The 17,011-nt window shown below is 45.8% G+C and overlaps 1 protein-coding gene across 1 annotated transcript; it reads left to right on the top strand.

Annotated features, from left to right (window-relative positions):
- The first annotated feature begins 10,317 nt into the window (after nt 1-10,317).
- On the top strand, nt 10,318-10,850 carry LOC122126228 (NADH dehydrogenase [ubiquinone] 1 beta subcomplex subunit 3-like). The gene is given in 4 exon segments (XM_042700895.1): nt 10,318-10,447; nt 10,450-10,476; nt 10,479-10,512; nt 10,723-10,850. Coding segments are annotated over 4 exon segments (291 nt in total). The 5' UTR covers nt 10,318-10,341; the 3' UTR covers nt 10,847-10,850.
- The last annotated feature ends 6,161 nt before the right edge of the window (nt 10,851-17,011 follow it).

The following is a 17,011-nucleotide window of genomic DNA, read 5'->3' on the forward strand; positions in this document are numbered from 1 at the left end:
TGTTCTGTTCTGTTTTGTTCTTTTTTTGTGTCAGGGCCTCATTCTCTCAGTTGGCTCTTTTGTTCAAAGCTGGTGCTCTACCACTTAAGACACACCTCCACTTCTAGTTTTGGGGGGTGGGTTTTTTGTGACAGTATTTGGTGCTTGAACTCAGGGCCCTAGCACTGTCCCCTTAACTTTTTCACTCAAGGCTGATGCTCTACCACTTGAGCCACACCTCCACTTCCAGCTTTTTGCTGTTTAATTGGAGATAAGGGTATCTTGGGGGCTGGGAAGGTGGCTCAGTGGTAGACTGCATGCCTTGCATGCATGAGGCCCTAGGTTCAATTCCTCAGCACCACATAAACAGAAAAAGCTGGAAGTGGAGCTGTGGCTAAAGTGGTACAGCACCAGCCTTGAGCTGAAGAGCTGAGGGATAGCACCCAGGCTCAGAGTTCAAGCCCCACAATTAACAACAACAAAAAAAAAGAGTATTTTAAATTTGTCTGTCTGGGCTGGCTTCAAACTGCAATCCTCAGATCTCAATCAGCTGAGTAGCCAAGGCTATATGCATGAACCACTGGTACCTGGCTGCTTTCCTTTCAAAAATTTAATTAATTAATTAATTATATTTATTATTTTAATATATTAAATATATTTGTATGTGTATATGTGTGTGTATGTGTGTGCGTGTGTGTGCGTGCACTGGATTTAAACTTAAGGCCTCACAACAGCAAAGCAAGTATTCAACTACTAAACCTTTCCTCCAGACAGTTTTTGCAGCTTTTTGAGCTAGGAATTTGCTTCATGTCTGAGCATATTCCTGGGCCATGATCTGCCTATGTTAGCCTTCCTCTTCTAGGTGGGTTGACAGGTCCCTGCCACTGTGCTCAGCTCTTGATGGAGAAGGAGTCTCACAATGTTTTCTGCTGGGAACATCCTCAAACAATGATCCTGTTGATCTCAGCCTCCCAAGTCCTTGGGATTACAGGCATTAAGTCACTGCTACTCAAGCTATTTCTATGTGTGTGTTTTTTTTCTGTTTTTTGAGACAGAATCTCAAGATAGCATAAGCTGGTTTCAAACCTGATATCCTCCTAAGTGCTGGAACTACAGGCTGTGCCACCACATCCAGCTCCAAGCCAATATTTTCTCAGTGATTACCAAATGCTATCCCAAGTGCCTTATAGATCATAATTCATGTAACGCCTCTAATAACTAGGATGGGCCTGCTGCTATAATCTTCACTTGACAGAGGTAGAAAGCAAAATAAGGAATGTATTAGTCAGCTTTCCCTTACTATGACAGAATGTCAACTTTAAAAAAGTGAAGTTAGGTTTGACTCACAGTTTTCAGTCCATGATCAACTGGCCCCATGGCTTCAGGTTTGTTGCCAGGCAACATCCATCATGGCAGGAAGCTGTGTTGAGCCAACCTGTTCCCACCATGGCAGCCAGGAAGAAGGGAGAGGGAGAGGAGGAGCAGGAGGGAGGGAGAAAATGGGAGGGAGGGAGGGAAAGAAATCCCAGATTCCCCCAGTCCCTTCCAAGGGCACATGACCTACCTCCTATTAGGCTTTTAAAAGTCCTACCACCTTCCAACAGTACCAAACCGAAGATCAAGTCTTTAACTTGTGAGCTTTCCCCTCACCCCCTCACAGGGGATAGGAAGGTTATTCCACAGCCAAACTGTAAAAGAAAGGTTAAGGAACATACTAAAGTCACTAAACTAGTAAATAATGAGCCCAGGGACTTGAACCCACGCATCTCACCTGAGTCTGCCTTTTTTTTTTTTTTAATGCTAGGCCTTCTAGCTTGCTCTGCATGCTGTTCCTAAAGAACCTTTCCATGAAAAACTGAACATTCACATGGTCCAAGAAAATGGTATGCAGACAGAGACAGATGGACAGCAGGACCTACAAAGTAGATTAGCGGAAGAAGGAACGGATCCCACTCTTAGCTGATGCACTTTTCATGTGCATTGTATCACTCACTGATGGGTACAGTCATCCTCATATCATTAGAACTCTGGGTTACAATGGGGAAGTGGACCCTGTGCATACGTACAGTGAAATGATCAGAGCAGCATCTGACAGGCCCAAAAGTGGTGCCAGGTAGACTCAGGAAAGAGGACTTGGGCAAGTGGAAGGGGGCAGAGGGCCATGGCTCTGAGCAGCTTTCCCTACCCCCCCCCCCCCCACTCCACCCCACTGTAGGCTGGAAACCCTTCTGTCCTCCCTATCCAACTCAATAGGCATCTGGATTTTTAGCATTTCCTCTACTGAAGTTTCCTATTTGCTTCTCTCCGGTTAATTTTTTTTTCCAGTCCTGGGGATCTAATTCTGTCCCCCTGATCTTAACCATGCTAGGCAAGTGCTTTTCCACTGAGCTACATCCCTAGGTCCTGTCTGCATGTTGATTTCTTGATCAGTGCTAAGCATGAACTTCGTGGTGCTTGAATGACTTTCTGAATGGAAATGCTACCAAGGGATGGGGTGGGAGGGAATAACCTTATGTCTCTTCTCAGGTACATAAGAATAGCCTAGGAACCTTGTGTGAAGGCAAACCCTGCATCCATTGGTGAGGGATGGGGCTCCCATGATTCTTTGTTGCCAACTATTGGTGGTACTGGTACCTCAAGCCCACTACCTTCCATTGAATTCTGAAGCGCTCGATCGTCCCTGATCCTTGCCTGCCCCCATGGGAGCCTAGTTCCACGCTAGGATTCTGTTCTCTGACTCTCAGGGTGGTGCTCCTGCAGCCTTAATCACACGCTGTTCCCATTTTTCTCCTCTTTCCTGGACCCAGATTTGAAGAACAATCTACCTAATCCCCGAAGTCCCCAAGAAATGGGGCCCACAGGTCACAAAGGCGGCCCTGCAAGGGGACTTGGGAGGCCCAGACATCTCAGCATTGGAGATCACTTCAGTCTCCAGAAGCTTACGTCTTCTTTGAGACGGTAAGAGGAGTTGGAGTGACAAAGCTTTGCTCCGGAGCCGGGGCTGAAGCAGGTGGAAGACAGAGAGGACCAGCTCTGTGAAGATGGAGGCTTCACAGTCTTCATCAGCAACCCTCCCCAGAGTAACCCTCCTTCACAGCTACTCAGTGCTAAGTCAAGTGTCCAGGTTTGCCGTGGAACCACAGTTTCCCCGTCCATCCAGACTGCTGTCCGTAAATCCTTCCATGCAGAAATTCCAGACCCAGCGCTGGATGCAGGCCAGGTCTGTCTTATTTTGAAGAGGGCGAGGAAGAGAAGCACCCTTTCTTTACCCGGTCATTGACCTTCTTTTTCTTCAGGACCTTGTGTCCAATCTTTGCTCACCCCCCCCCACCCCCGCCCCTTTCCTGTCAATACTAGGATTTGAACTCAAAGCCTTGAGCTTGCTAGGTAGGCACTCTACCACTTGAGCCACTTGGATAGCGTCTCATGGTTCTTTTCTTGTCCTGGGACCAGCCTTAGACCTTGACCTTACTATCTGTAACCACCCAGGGAACTGGGATGACAAAAGTGCATCACTATGCCAAGCCTGCTGGTTGAGATGCACATCTTGTTAATTTTGCCTAGGTTGACCTCAAATCACAGTCTTCCTGATCTCCACCTCCAGAGGAGCTGGGATTACAAATGTACACCCTGGCACATGGATTCTCATCTTCTTTTTGTTGCTGTTGGTGGTGGTCTTGGGGCATGAACTTGGAGTCTGGGCACGGTCCTTGTGCCCATTTGCTCAAGGCTAGCGCTCTACCACTTTGAGCCACAGTGCCACTTCTCATTTTCTGGTGGTTAATTGGAGATGAGTCTCATGGATTTTCCTGCCCAGGCTGGCTTTGAACCTTGATCTTCAGCTCTCAGCCTCCTGGGGTAGCTAGGTTTACAGGCATGCGCCACGGGAGCCCCTCTCATTCATTTCTTCTTCTTTATTAATCCCCCCCACACCTTCAAAACCTTTTGAATGTGCCTTCTGTTTTCCTGCTGGGCCTCTGACTCAGAATGTTACATTTTTATCAGGTACAAGGTTTCTAATTTGGCTTAATCCAAAAGACATGAAGCTTTTAATCAGCAGAATTTGGGGGCAAGAGAGAAGGTATTTTTTAAGGAGGAGCTGTGTGGATATTCCTTTTAACCTTAAAATCTAGCTACCTCAAGGCCCTGAGGTTGTTTTTTCTTCATTTGTCACCTCCTGTGAACCTCCAAGCTGGTCAGGATTGTGGAAACCCAGGATGACCACGACACTCAGGGCCTCCCAGCCTAGCATCGGGATAAATGCCCTGCAAAGGAATTGAATGTGACAGGCCACCAGGCATCAAGAGCTGGCTAGATAAGGGCCTACTCAGAGTTCAGACAGAGCCGTAACCGGCGGAGGCTGTGTGCCAGAGCTGGGAACCTGGGAGGACCTCACAGGCCGGGGCTATGTCCAAAACACTTGTCCAAGATTTTGTACATGGGCCACGGCAGGATCCAGGGTTTGAAAAGACACCTTCTCCACCATCACCACCTTGATTTTGAACTCTGGTAAGAATAGCAGCTTGTCCAACCAGCCCTAGATATGGAATATCTCAGTTAGTCCTCACAGCACCCCCACGAGGTGAGCACTGGTATTACCCCCACTTTACAAAGAAACTGACCTACCAAACAAGTGACATCATTCTACGAAGGGCCACAGCCAGGTCCTGGTGGATCCGGATTTCAATCCGAAATTCCAACTTCTAAGTGCATGGTTCCAGCAACTAGATTCCTTGAGGAGGAAGCCTACGTAATTATTTTGTAATAAACTCTCCTAACCTTTCTGGCTCTCTGATTTTTCTAATTTTCCTGAGTTACAGAAACATTATGAAGATAATAACAGAGTCTCCCACATACCTTAAGCTCCATTTCCACCACTGTCATCTCATATTAATAGGATATATTTCTCAGCATGTACCAAGATTGATTTATTATTAAAGTCCATCATTTTTCCCATTTCCTGAGTTTACCTAGTGGCCTTTTTGTATCCTGGTACCCCATCCATGATGTGATATTACAGTGGATTGTATCTCTTTAGGTTCCTATATTACTCAGACTTGCCATTTTCAAAACTCTCTCTCTCTCTCTCTCTCTCTCTCGCTCTCTCATTTCTTTCTTTCTTCCTTGTCCCAGTCCTGAAACTTGAACTCAGGGCCTCAGCACTGTCCCTGAGGTTTTATGTTGTTGTTGTTTTTACTTAAGACTGCCACTTGATGGGCTGGGAAGGTGGCTCAGTGGTAGAGTGCTTGCCTTGCTTGCATGAGGCCCTGGGTTCAATTCCTCAGCACCACATAAGCAGAAAGAAAAAAAAGCTGGAAGTGGCACTGTGGCTCAAGTGGTAGAGTGCTAGCCTTGAGCTGAAGAGCTGAGGGACAGCACCCAGGCCCAGAGTTCACACCCCATGACCGGACCCCCCCCCCCCAAAAAAAAAAGACTACCACTTGAGCTGCACCTTCACTTCTGGCTTTTTGGTGGTTAATTGGAAAGAAGAGTCATACATACTTTGCTGCCCTGCCTCGCTTCGATCCTCAGATCTCAGCCTCCTGAGTAGCTAGGATTATAGGTATGAGTTACCAGAGCCCAGCCTTCTCTACGATTTTTTTGGTATCTTGTTAAGAACATTAAAACATTTTCTTTTCTCTCCTAAACTCTGAATTGTCACACAGACGGAGTTTGTCCTGACCAGGAGTAGTCCCTAACAGGAGACAATCCAACAATATTTTCTCCTTGGCTCCAAAACATGTTTGTATGAAGTCAGGAAATCTGGGTTTCAGCTCTTAACTGGCCACGTATCACGTGTGTTTCTGTCCCTAAAGTTACTGCCAGCTCTGAGATATTATGACACCACCATGAGCCTTCATTTTTTCAATATATTCTTTTTCTTCTGACAAAGGAACATGTGTTCACCAGAGAAAAGTTAGAAACGACAAATAAGAGCAAAGAAAGTAGAAATTGCTTCCTTTCACCACCCACTCTTAACATTTACCCATTCATCTAACAAAGACTTAACTGAGTATCTGCTGCAGATGGAGCTTTTTGAAATATTTCTAGGCTATTTCTATTAGTTTAACAAAATCGTTCTGCTTTGTAACATACCTCTCACTTAATACCGTTGTAAACATATTCTGATGTTGGCAAGTATTTTCCCACACTGTTCTAGTTATTCATGATGATAAACACTCCTAGAGATAGGTTTTTTCAGGGAAGGGTCCATCATGGGACTTGAACTAGGGGTCTGGACACTATCCCTGAGCTTTTTGGCTCAAGGCTAGAGCTCTATCACCTAAGCCACAACTCCACTTCTAGCTTTTTTGATGGGTAATTGCTGATAAGAGTCTCAAATACTTTCTTGCCTAAGCTGGCTTTGAACCGCAACCCTCAGATCTCAGTCTCCTGGGTAGCTGTGAGCCACTAGAGACTGGCTCCTCCTCCTCTTCTTCGTTCATTTCTTTTTTTTGGGGGGGGGGGTCCTGTCGTGGGGCCTGAACTCTGGACCTGGGCACTATCCCTCAGCTCTTCAGCTCAAGGCTAGCGCTCTACCACTTGAGCCACAGTGCCACTTCTGGCTTTTTGCTTATGTGGTGCTGAGGAATCGAACCCAGGGCCTCATACATGCAAGGCAAGCACTCTACCACTGAGCCACCTTCCCAGCCCTCCTCCTCTTCTTCATAATCTTCTCCCTCCTACTTCTCTTTCCAGCAGATGTTAGTGGTACATGACTATGTGTGTGTTTTTTTTAACAGCAATATTAAGGATGAGATTCAGGACCTCATACCTTCAGTCCCTTTTTGCATTGGTTATTTCCAAAAATCATCTCATTTTTATACCAGGCTAGACTGTGATCCTCCTGTTTGTGCTTCCCTTTGTCAATAGGATGACTGCACCCAGTCACTGTGCTTCACCCACAGTGCGGGATGGCATCAAGCTCTGCCATTGATTAAGATGGAGTTTCCTACACTTTTTTTAAATTCATTTCTTTTATTGTTGTTAGAGAGATGATGTACAGAGGGAGTTCAATTACCTGAGCCGGTAATGAGTACATTTCCTTTCATACAGTCTCTTCTGTTCCCTCTCTCCCAAACTTTTGTGCCCAGGTTGGCCTTGTCCCCCAATCTCTGCCTCACAACTAGCTAGGATAAGATTGAGTCACCATGACTGGTTCTACCGAAACCTTTTTTTTTTTTTTTGGTCTGGTCATGGGCCTTGAACTCTGGGCTAAGACACTGTTCCTCTGAGCCACTTGCTAGGAGTACAGGCATGAACTAGCAGCACCTGGCTATGGCTATTTCTTTAGGTTTTCTTTAGGATAATTTCTAAAAGTAGAATTCCTGGATTCTACCCCTGCCTTTCTTATGTCCTTCCATTGCCCACATGCATAGAAAAGGGTCAAGAACTGGGAGGTCCTTCCCAGCAGGTGCTAGCGGCACATGACTATATTTAGGTTAAAGTTAACTTTTAAAAAAATATAGTCAGTCCCTCAATTTCAATGGCCAAATTCCTAGTGTTCAATAGGCATGAAAAGCTGTGATCAGTGTATCTGAAACACAGCAAACATTTCCATCCTCTCAGAAAGTTCTTCTGGACAATATCACAGACTAGAATACTCTTCAATTGGTGTTCATCATCATTACTTTGGAGCTGAAAGATCTGGGATAATTTCTTACTTGTTGTATTTCTTTGTCTCTTTTATGAGCATTTACAAATTATTGAGATGATGTCCTAAAATGCATAGTATAGTTGGAAAATAATGTTCAGCACAGGAGCTGATTACAGTAGTCTGTAATCCTAACTACTCAGGAGGTGGAAATTAAGGGATTGAGGTTTAAGGCTAACAGGGACAACAGTTTAAAAGCAGAAGTTCATAATACTTTATTTATTTTTATTTATTTATTTTTTGGGGTCCGGTCGTGGGGCCTGAACTCTGGGCCTGGGCGCTGTCCCTCAGCTCTTCAGTTGTTGACTAGCACTCTACCACTTGAGCCACAGCACCACTTCTGGCTTTTTTCTTTGTGCTTATGTGGTGCTGAGGAATCAAACCCAGGGCCTCATGCATGCAAGGCAAGCGCTCTACCACTGAGCCACCTTCCCAGCCCCCCAGCCCCATTTACAATACTTTATATCAGCCAGTGGTTGAGCAAGATGGTTTGTGCTTCTCAAGTAACACTGTAAAGTACAAATAGGACCTCTGTCTCTCTGTCCTCAGACAACTCTTATAACAGTTATTTTCTGTGGTATCTGTGTGGTGGCTTGAACTCAAAGCCTCTTACTTTTGCTTGGCTTTTTCACTCAAAGCTGGTGCTTTACAACTTGAGCCACACCTTCACTGCCGGCTTTTTACTGATAAATTGGAGACAAAAGTGTCACAGATGTGTCTGTCCAGGCAGTTTTCAAACCGGTGATCCTCAAATCTCAGCCTCCCAAGTAGTTAGGGTTATGGGCGTGAGCCACCAGCCACTCCAATGACAGCTCTTTGGAGACCTCCCCTCTCCATGGATGGTAGCTCCAGCCTCCGAGAAGAATAAGTCTCAACTCTTCCTTGGAACCTTCTTTGCATTGCTCAGAGAGCTTGGCCCCCTTGATCTGAGAGAGCCCCTTCTCCTGTCCTCCATTGGGTGCCTCTGGAGAATTTTCACAGGACTGACTGGGTCATGGATTGGGGTGAGGGAAGAAGTGGGGACAGAGGCCCTGGGTCACCTGCAGAGGTCTTAGGAGCTCTTGGATGTTACCATCCAGTAACAATAGACAAACTGCAGTTTGGGCCTTTGCTTTGGCTGGTGGTGAGATTTCCCTTCCTTGAGAGGCCAAGGGACTGGTCTAGCCTCTAAGTGTTCTGGCCCCATTGGACTGGAACCAGCAGATCCATTGAGACAGGAAGACATGAGTGGCTGTCCCATGCTGGGGTTTAAGAATATGGGTAGTGACTGTCAGTGGATGTAGAGTTTATTTCTCCACTGATGGAAGTATCTTGGGTTTGATGGCTGCTATGTACATACATAAAAATCCACCAAATTGGGCTGGGAAAGTGGCTCAGTGGTAGAGTGCTTGCCTTGCATGCATGAGGTCCTGGGTTTGATTCCTCAGCACCACATAAACAGAAAAACCCAAAAGTAACGCTGTGGCTCAACTGGTAGAGCGCTAGCCTTGAGCTGAAGAGCTGAGGACAGAGCCCAGGTCCAGAGTTCAGGCCCCACAACTGACAAAAAAAAAAAGAAAGGAAGGAAGGAAGGAAGAAAGGAATCCACCAAATTGTACGCCTTCCTTATTTTGTGGTACTAGAGTTTGAACTCAGGGTTTTGTGCTTGCTAAGCAAATGTTCTACCATTTGAGCTATACCTGCCTTCGCTCTCTCCCCTCCCCAGCCTCCAGCCCTTTTTGCTTTCATGATTTTTGTGCCAGCATGCCTAAATTAGAAATTCTCCTTCAGGAGGTGTCTCCTGAATAACCAAGAGGACAAAAATGTGCCACCATACCCCACTTATTGGCTGAGATGAGGTCTCACTTATATTTTGCCTGGGACTGGCCCTGGACCTTGAACTCTTCCAGAGCATATGGATTACAGGTGTGCACTACTGCCTTCATCCTCTTCTGTTTTCTTACTGTGACACTAAGGATTAAAGTCAGGGCCTCACACATAACGGACAAGGTCTCTGCCGCTGAACTGCATCCTCAGCCTTTGTTTTATTCGTTTATTTATCTATTTATTTATTCTTGGTAATGTAACTTGAACTCAGGGCTGAGCAAGCACTCTGCCATTTCAGCCACATCTCTAGACTCTTTGTGCATTGATTATTTTCAAGGTAGGGCCTGGCTCTGTGCCCAGCTTGGCCTGGGCTGCACTCTGCCTACTTGTGATTTCCTGTGTCATTAGGATGCCAGTGAGCCACTGGGCCAGCTATTGTACTTCTCCTGTAACTGGGACAAAAAGCATGCACCATCAAGCTCAGTCATTTAGTGAGATGGAGTCTCTCAAACTTTTATGAAAAGTGAATTGTATCTCAATGCAAAATTAATTCACAGTGTTGCAAATCTATTGAGTTTGGGGGGGGGGGATGGGGTGCTGTGCATGCTAGACATTCACTGAGCTACCCCTACCCTAGGCAGAGAGTTCATTTACAGGGAATAAAATGCATGTGTAAACGTGGAGCTTAACAAATTGTAACAAATACCCCCATGCTACCATTACCCCCAATCAAAATATAGAACCTGTCTATCTTCCTAAAACAGTCCCATTGTCCACGAAATGCACTAGAATAGAAAAGATCAGATTTTATCACACAGAGGGTATTATTCTGAACAAGTTGTGTTGTGGTTATATTAAAAGCTATATAGAAAGTGTCCTGAGAGATCAGATTGCTGTCTGACATGGGCCCAGGACATAAACATGGACATGGACATAGCCATCGTGAAATTGAACTTCCAGATTATAGACAGTGGAAAATAGAAGGGACATCATTAGAACCTGAGCAGAAGATGCTACACGAGGGTGAAGAGATTCATGGCCCGCAACAAAGCTTGGAGATACATAGGAGCTTTGCAAACCAACTATTTTTTTTTTTTTTGCCAGACCTGGGGCTTGAACTCAGGGCCCAGGCACTGTCTCTGTGCTTATTTTGCTCAAGGCTAGCACTCTACCACTTGAGCCACAGCACCACTTCTGGCATCTTTTGTTTATGTGGTACTGAGGAATCGAACCCAGAGCTTCATGCATGCTAGGCAAGCATTCTACCACTGAGCCACATTCCCTGCCCACAACTATTCCTTTATTGGTGTCATATTTAAAGGTTTCAAGTGGGGATTTGCTGCATTTATGATAGCATCAGGGGCTGGACATTTGTTGGAATCTCAGAATAACAACAAGCACCACTAAAGAGAGTACACAGAAGTATTTTATGATAGCCAGGCACCGGTGGCTCAAGCCTGTAATACTAGCTACTTGGGAGGTTGAGAACTGAGGGTCACGGTTCAAAGCCAGCCGGGCAGGAAAGTCTGTGAGACTCATATCTCCAATTACCCACCAGAAAACCGGAAGTGGTGCTGTGGCTCAAGTGGTAGAGCACTAGCCTTGAGCTGAAGAGCTCAGGGTCAGCACCCAGGCCCAGAGTTCAAGCCCCACCAACAACAACAACAAAAAAAAATTTATGACTTTATAACTCCTATACAAATAATATTTCTTCATTGTAATCCACTTGTCTCTGTGATTGTTCCTTAATAAAATAATTTTAAAAAACCATGAGGGGAAAAAAAGATACATATAATCTGGACACCAGCCTGTAATCCTAGCTACTCAAGATGCTGAGTTCTAACGATTGTGGTTCAAAGCCAGCCATGCATGAAAGTCTGTGAGACGCTTATCTCCAATGAACCACCAGAAAACTAGAAGTGGCACTGTGGCTCAAAGTAGTAGAGTACTACCTTTGAGTATAATTGACAAAAAAAAAAAAAAAAGCTAGAAATATGGAACTGTGGCTCAAGTAGTAGAGTGTTAGCCTTGAGCTAAATAAATAAATAAATAATAAAAAGGCTCAGGGTCCTGAGTTCAAGCCCCACAACTGGCAAAATAAATAACCTAAACCCAAGAAAGGATTGGAGTGTGATTCAAGTGGTAAAGTGTCTGCCTAGCAAGTCCAAGGCCCTGAGTTCAAACCCTAATACTGTCAAAATAAGAAGAATACTAATAGGGATGATAATGAGAATAAACAATAAGAGTGAGATAAATTCCTCCCTCCAAGGAGTTCGCTGTCTACTCACCCACCTACACTACAAGCTCGAAGGAGAAGAAGGCTCTCCAGGCCATGCTCCCCGCTGCCATCCTGGGTGTGGTTAGGTAGTTGATTAGACTTGATGGCTTGGCTTTTCCTACGTGCTGGCTCTGGGAATGCTGTCCCAGCCTTTCTCTGAAACAGTAGGGCAGTTCGGGCAGGTGGAACCTGCAAAACCTACTTCCAAGCACACCCAGGCGGTTCCGGGACCTCTCCTTCTACTAGGAGTTCTCACTTTGCTGTTTCTTTTGCTTTCAAATAAATGTTTCAAAATCAGTTAGAAAATAAATACATAGATAGTAGGTAGATAGATAGATAGATAGATAGCTGTGGATCTAGTGGTAGAGTGTTAGCCTTGAGCAAAACGCTCAAGGGCAGCACCCAGGTTCTGAGTTCAAGTCTCAAGACTGGCACAAAATCACAAACAAAAAACTCTACTCCCTCTGGGTTGTTCCCATGAGTCCTGAGATCTGGTGAGGCATGGTTCGCTCAAACCTATAATCCAACATGATTAGGGAGGCATAGATCAGGAGGAACGCAGTTTGAGGCTGGTCCAGGCAAAATGAGAGGGCAACTCCTCTTTCAACAAACAAATCCATGCCACCAGGCCTGTCACAGAGCTAGGAGGAAAGGCGTAAGTGGGAGGATTTTGCTATATCGAATGGCCTTGTCATGAGGGTCCTGGATCCTGGAATCCCCTCGGTGATCCACTGGTAGCTCTCATTGGTTTCTCTTTTTGAATGAACAGATAGCATCAGTTCCACCTTGCAGTCAGCCCTAATGGGTCTCAGCCCTAGTTGATTTATTGCTAGATAATGAGCTTGTTTACTTCAGGATCCAAACTCCCTTTTCTTCATTAGCGTCTTTGGCATCAATAAATCTTGACCTTGGAGAGGGAGATCTGAAAAGGTTATTCTTGCCAGGGTCTCAGTGGCTCAAGTCTATAATCCTATCTACTGAGGAGACTGTGATCTGAGGATCTTGGTTCAAAACCAGTCGCAGGCAAAGCCAAGAGACTGGTATCTCCAATGAACCAGCCAAAAGTCAGAGGTGAAGGCATGGTTCAAGGGGTAGAGGACCAGCAGTGATCACAAAAAGATAAGAGTGAGCATGAGGCCCTGAGTTCAAGCTCTCATACTGGAATTTAAAAAAGAACAAAGCAGAAAGCAAAGCTAATACCATTAACCTTGTAGGGTTATTGTGGAATCAGAGGAGATCAAGGTATGTAATTGATCCTTAATACATATCTACTCTCTGACTCTCCTGCCAGCTGAGGAGAAAAACACTCTGTAGAGACAATCAGCCAAGAAACTTTTCTCTTAGGGAGATTTTTGGTTTGTTTTGTTGTTGCTGCCTGTTTGTTTGCTAGTTTGTTATAATTTCTTCATTTTCCTGGAAGGACAGAAACAAAGGACTTTGGACTAGGAAGAGCCCTGTAACTTTGGCTCTAATATGAAGTATTAACTAAAAATTTCCCAGCTAGGACAGGGTCCTTAAGACTCTTATCTCCAATAAAAACTACTCAGAAAAAACCGGAAGTGACCAGGTACTGATGGCTAATGCCTGTAATCCTACCTACTCAGGTGGCTGAGATCTGAGGATCACAGCTCAATGCCAGCCCAGGCAGGAAAGTCCATGAGACTCTTACCTCCAACAAACCACCAGAAAGCCAGAAGTGGGGCTGTGGCTCAAGTGGTAGAGTGCTGGCCTTGACCTGAAGAGCTGAGGGACAATGCCCAGGCCTAGAGTTCAAGCCCCACAACCGACCAAAAAAAAAAAAAAAAAAATCCAGAAGTGGGGCTGTGGCTCAAGTGGTAGAGTGCTATAGCACCTTGAATGCAAAAAGGCTCAAAGACAGTGCCCAGGCCCTGAGTTCAAGCCAGCAAAAAAGAAAAGAAAAGAATAGAAAGGAATTGAGGGAGGGGAGGGGAAAAAGGGAAGGGAGGGAAGGAAGGAAAGAAGGCAGGCACCAGTGGCTCACTCTTGTAATCCTAGCTACTCAGAAGACTGAAATCTGAGGATCATGGTTCAAAGCCAGTCCAGGCAGGAAAGTCTGTGAGACTCTTCTCTCCAATAAACTATCAGAAAAGATGGAAGTGGAGTTTGACTCAAGTGGTATAACACTAGCCTTGAACAAAAAAAAAGCTTAGTGACAGCACCCAGGTCCTGTGTCTAAGCCTCAGGAATACTCAATTTCCTGAGTCTTCACTACAATGAATTTGTAACACACAAGGAGGAGAAATTCATTCATTCTTTCTTTCTCTCTTTCTTTCTTTTCTTTCTTTCTCTCTCTCTCTCTCTCACTTAGCATCTGTTGGTTGTGTAAGAGGACTTCACGGTGAGAATTCACACATGCATACAATGTCTCCTGATCAAATTCACCCTCTCTCATTCCCTGTGTCCCCTGCCACCTTTCCCCACTTAAACAAATTGCAACATGTTCCACTGTCGTATTTTCAAACATGTTTATAAAGAACTTTTACTACCTTTTCAATTTGCCCTCCCATTCTCACTCCCCCACCAGAACCTCATTTACTCTTCTTTCATCCATTTTTAGTATATATTAATTGCTACAAAGGGGTTTAACCATGGTATTTCCCACATGCATGTTTTCCGCCTTAATCAGATTAACATGTATTGCCCTCTCTTTCCTTCTTTCTGTCACATTTGCAACAAAACCCCAGTTATCTTCCCTGGAGGACTGCAAAGCCTTCACAGGACCTGGGCTCTTCTACTTCGTCTAGCTCACCTCCTATCTTTCTGACCCCAACACACACGCACACACACACACACACACACTTGCACCAACCATATTTTTTGTTTGTTTTTCCTGCAGGCTTTGGGGCGTTTGCAGCAGTGGCTTCTTCTGCCTGGAGTTCTCCTCCTCCAATGGCTCCTCCCTTTCCACTACTGTAATCCTCTTCTATCCATGAGAGATATAGCTCAAAACCTCCAGTGAATGCCCCAAATTTCAGTTATTGAGCCACAGATGTCTTCCCTATGCATATATACCTAGGATAATTTTTGCTTTATAAACTAGACCCAGTAAGAGAGAATTAATAAGGAAGCAGAACCATTATACCAATGTAGGGTAATAACAAGTATTGAAATATAATCTTTCTCAAGTATCTCCCAAGTGTCTAATGGGGTGGGTAGCATATACAGCTTGGATACAGTAGGTGAAGGAATGAGTCAGGTTTGGGGTGGGACAGATGAGACACGAGATAACAAGAAGCAATGTCATCATGTCACTCAGGATGGTGCACTATTTAAGACATATACGTTGTTTATTTCTGGGAATTTTCCATTCGATCTTTTCAGACCACAGTTAGTTAAAGCTACAGCAAGGGAGACTGGGGATCACCACAGAAGTGGGGAATTCTTTGGGGGAGATCTCTGCTCAGGCCCATCATCACCCTGTGTTATTGCCACTCCCTAAAACCAGTTGGTTCTTCTACATCCTATCACCCGATGCACCAGGCACCCAGAACACGGGGTGCACAGCAGCCGCTCAGTCCTTGTTGGTTAAGTGACCGAACCCCAAGGTGGTGCCACGCAAGCGTAAATCCACGACGTCAGAGGCGGTGTCTCTCTTCTTATTAGAGCTTCCAATGTGCAAGTGTCTAGACAGTCCTTTTATTTTTGGCATTTTTGGCAAAGTGACTCGTTTCTGGAATTTAACAAACTCAGACAACGCCTGTCTCCCTAGAGTCTCTTCCAAAGTGCTACCCCCCCCTTTTTTTTTTTTTTGAGCCAGCTGAGGCTCCTGAGGCCCAGCCCCTCCCGTCATGAAGAAGCTCCCCTGAGACAAAAGCTTGACAAATCTCACTGGAATCTTCTGGTGCTTCGAAAGAAAAAAATCAAGAGCTCAGGCCAGAGCACCGCCTTGGGCTGGAAGGGGCCCTATGACACCAACAGCCTGGACACATGGGAGTCATTGGGGTGTGAGCCAGGCAAGAAATCCTGACCCCACAAGTGCTAAAGAAAGGGAATTTAAAATCCAGACTGAGGGAGAGCCGGGGCAGGATGTTAAAAGCACAGGAAGAAAAATTTTCCCTTCACCCAAGGGATCTTCACCTGCTAGGATTGCAATGAATTGTTTGATTAGGGGTATTTACAGGGAGCATGTGTATATTTGAGGGAGAGGATTCGTGTGTGTATACATATATATAGACATATATATATAATCGTTTTATTTTTGTTCATCAGGGTTACAGTAGAATCTGGGCCCCAAAAGGTTAAAGAATCACGGGGTGTCATTAGGCTAGCAACTCATCATCCTAAACATGACCTGAACTGTAACAATCACGAGAAAGGAAAAGTGTTTTCTGCTCCAAAGAAAGCAAAAGCACTTCCAACAGGAATTGGCTGTAACATTCTCTACGCTAGGGGAGGAGGGTGGGGTGGGGGGAGGGAGAGAGAGAGAAAAAAAAAACTAGAGCATCCGCCCAGCCTGCCCAAGGCCCAGCCCTTAAGCCCAAGTCTCCAGGGAACCGAGCCTGAGCTTTGTTTTCCAATCTGTGGGCAACTGGCTAGGCAAGGAGCCAGCGGGAGAGACCTCGGTGGAAGAAAATACCGCCAGGTGCCAAGGTGCACAAGCCTAGAAACTCCCCCCAAAAGTGTGCTCTGGCTTTGCTGGGACAGGAATGCCTGAAGCCACACCCCCAACATCTCGCCCCCGACCTGGGTGCTTTTTCTCAGTGGATTCTGGATCCCAGGAGGTTGACAAGGCCACGTTTCTCCCTGGGGGCGGGGGGGGCGGGGGGGGGGGTGGCACTTCAGCTATCAGATTGGAGCTCCAGCTTGTTCCTGGCTGTGTCCTATTTGGTATGGAGGGATGCTCCCTTCCCCTGGTCTTTCTTGGCTTTGTAGGGGGGTGGGGGGGACCTGGGAGGGGCCAGAGGGCCCACTTAAAGCTGGAAGGAGCTCAGGGCCCAGTCCACATGCCTCCTGGCTTCTGAGGCAGGACCTGGGTGTCATTCCCTGCCCACTCGCCCCATCCAGCCACCTCACCCAAGGCTGGGGAGGGGGGAGGAGGGGCAGGAGGTCACCCTGCACAGAGCCACAGAGCTGCTCTCTGTTTGCATCGCTAGCTATTCACGAGACTGAGATCCGAAGGTTCAAAGCCAGCCCAGGCAGGGAATTCCTGAGACTGTTATCTTACCACTTAACCACCAGAAATGCTGCAAGTGGAACTGTGGCTCTAATGATAGAGCCCTACTAACCTTGAGTGAAGGATAGCCCCGAGGGCCCCAAGTTCGAGCCCCAGCACC

Source organism: Dipodomys spectabilis, unplaced genomic scaffold, assembly GCF_019054845.1.
Source record: "Dipodomys spectabilis isolate Male_0828 unplaced genomic scaffold, ASM1905484v1 ptg000273l, whole genome shotgun sequence".
Taxonomy (NCBI): Eukaryota; Metazoa; Chordata; class Mammalia; order Rodentia; family Heteromyidae; genus Dipodomys; species Dipodomys spectabilis.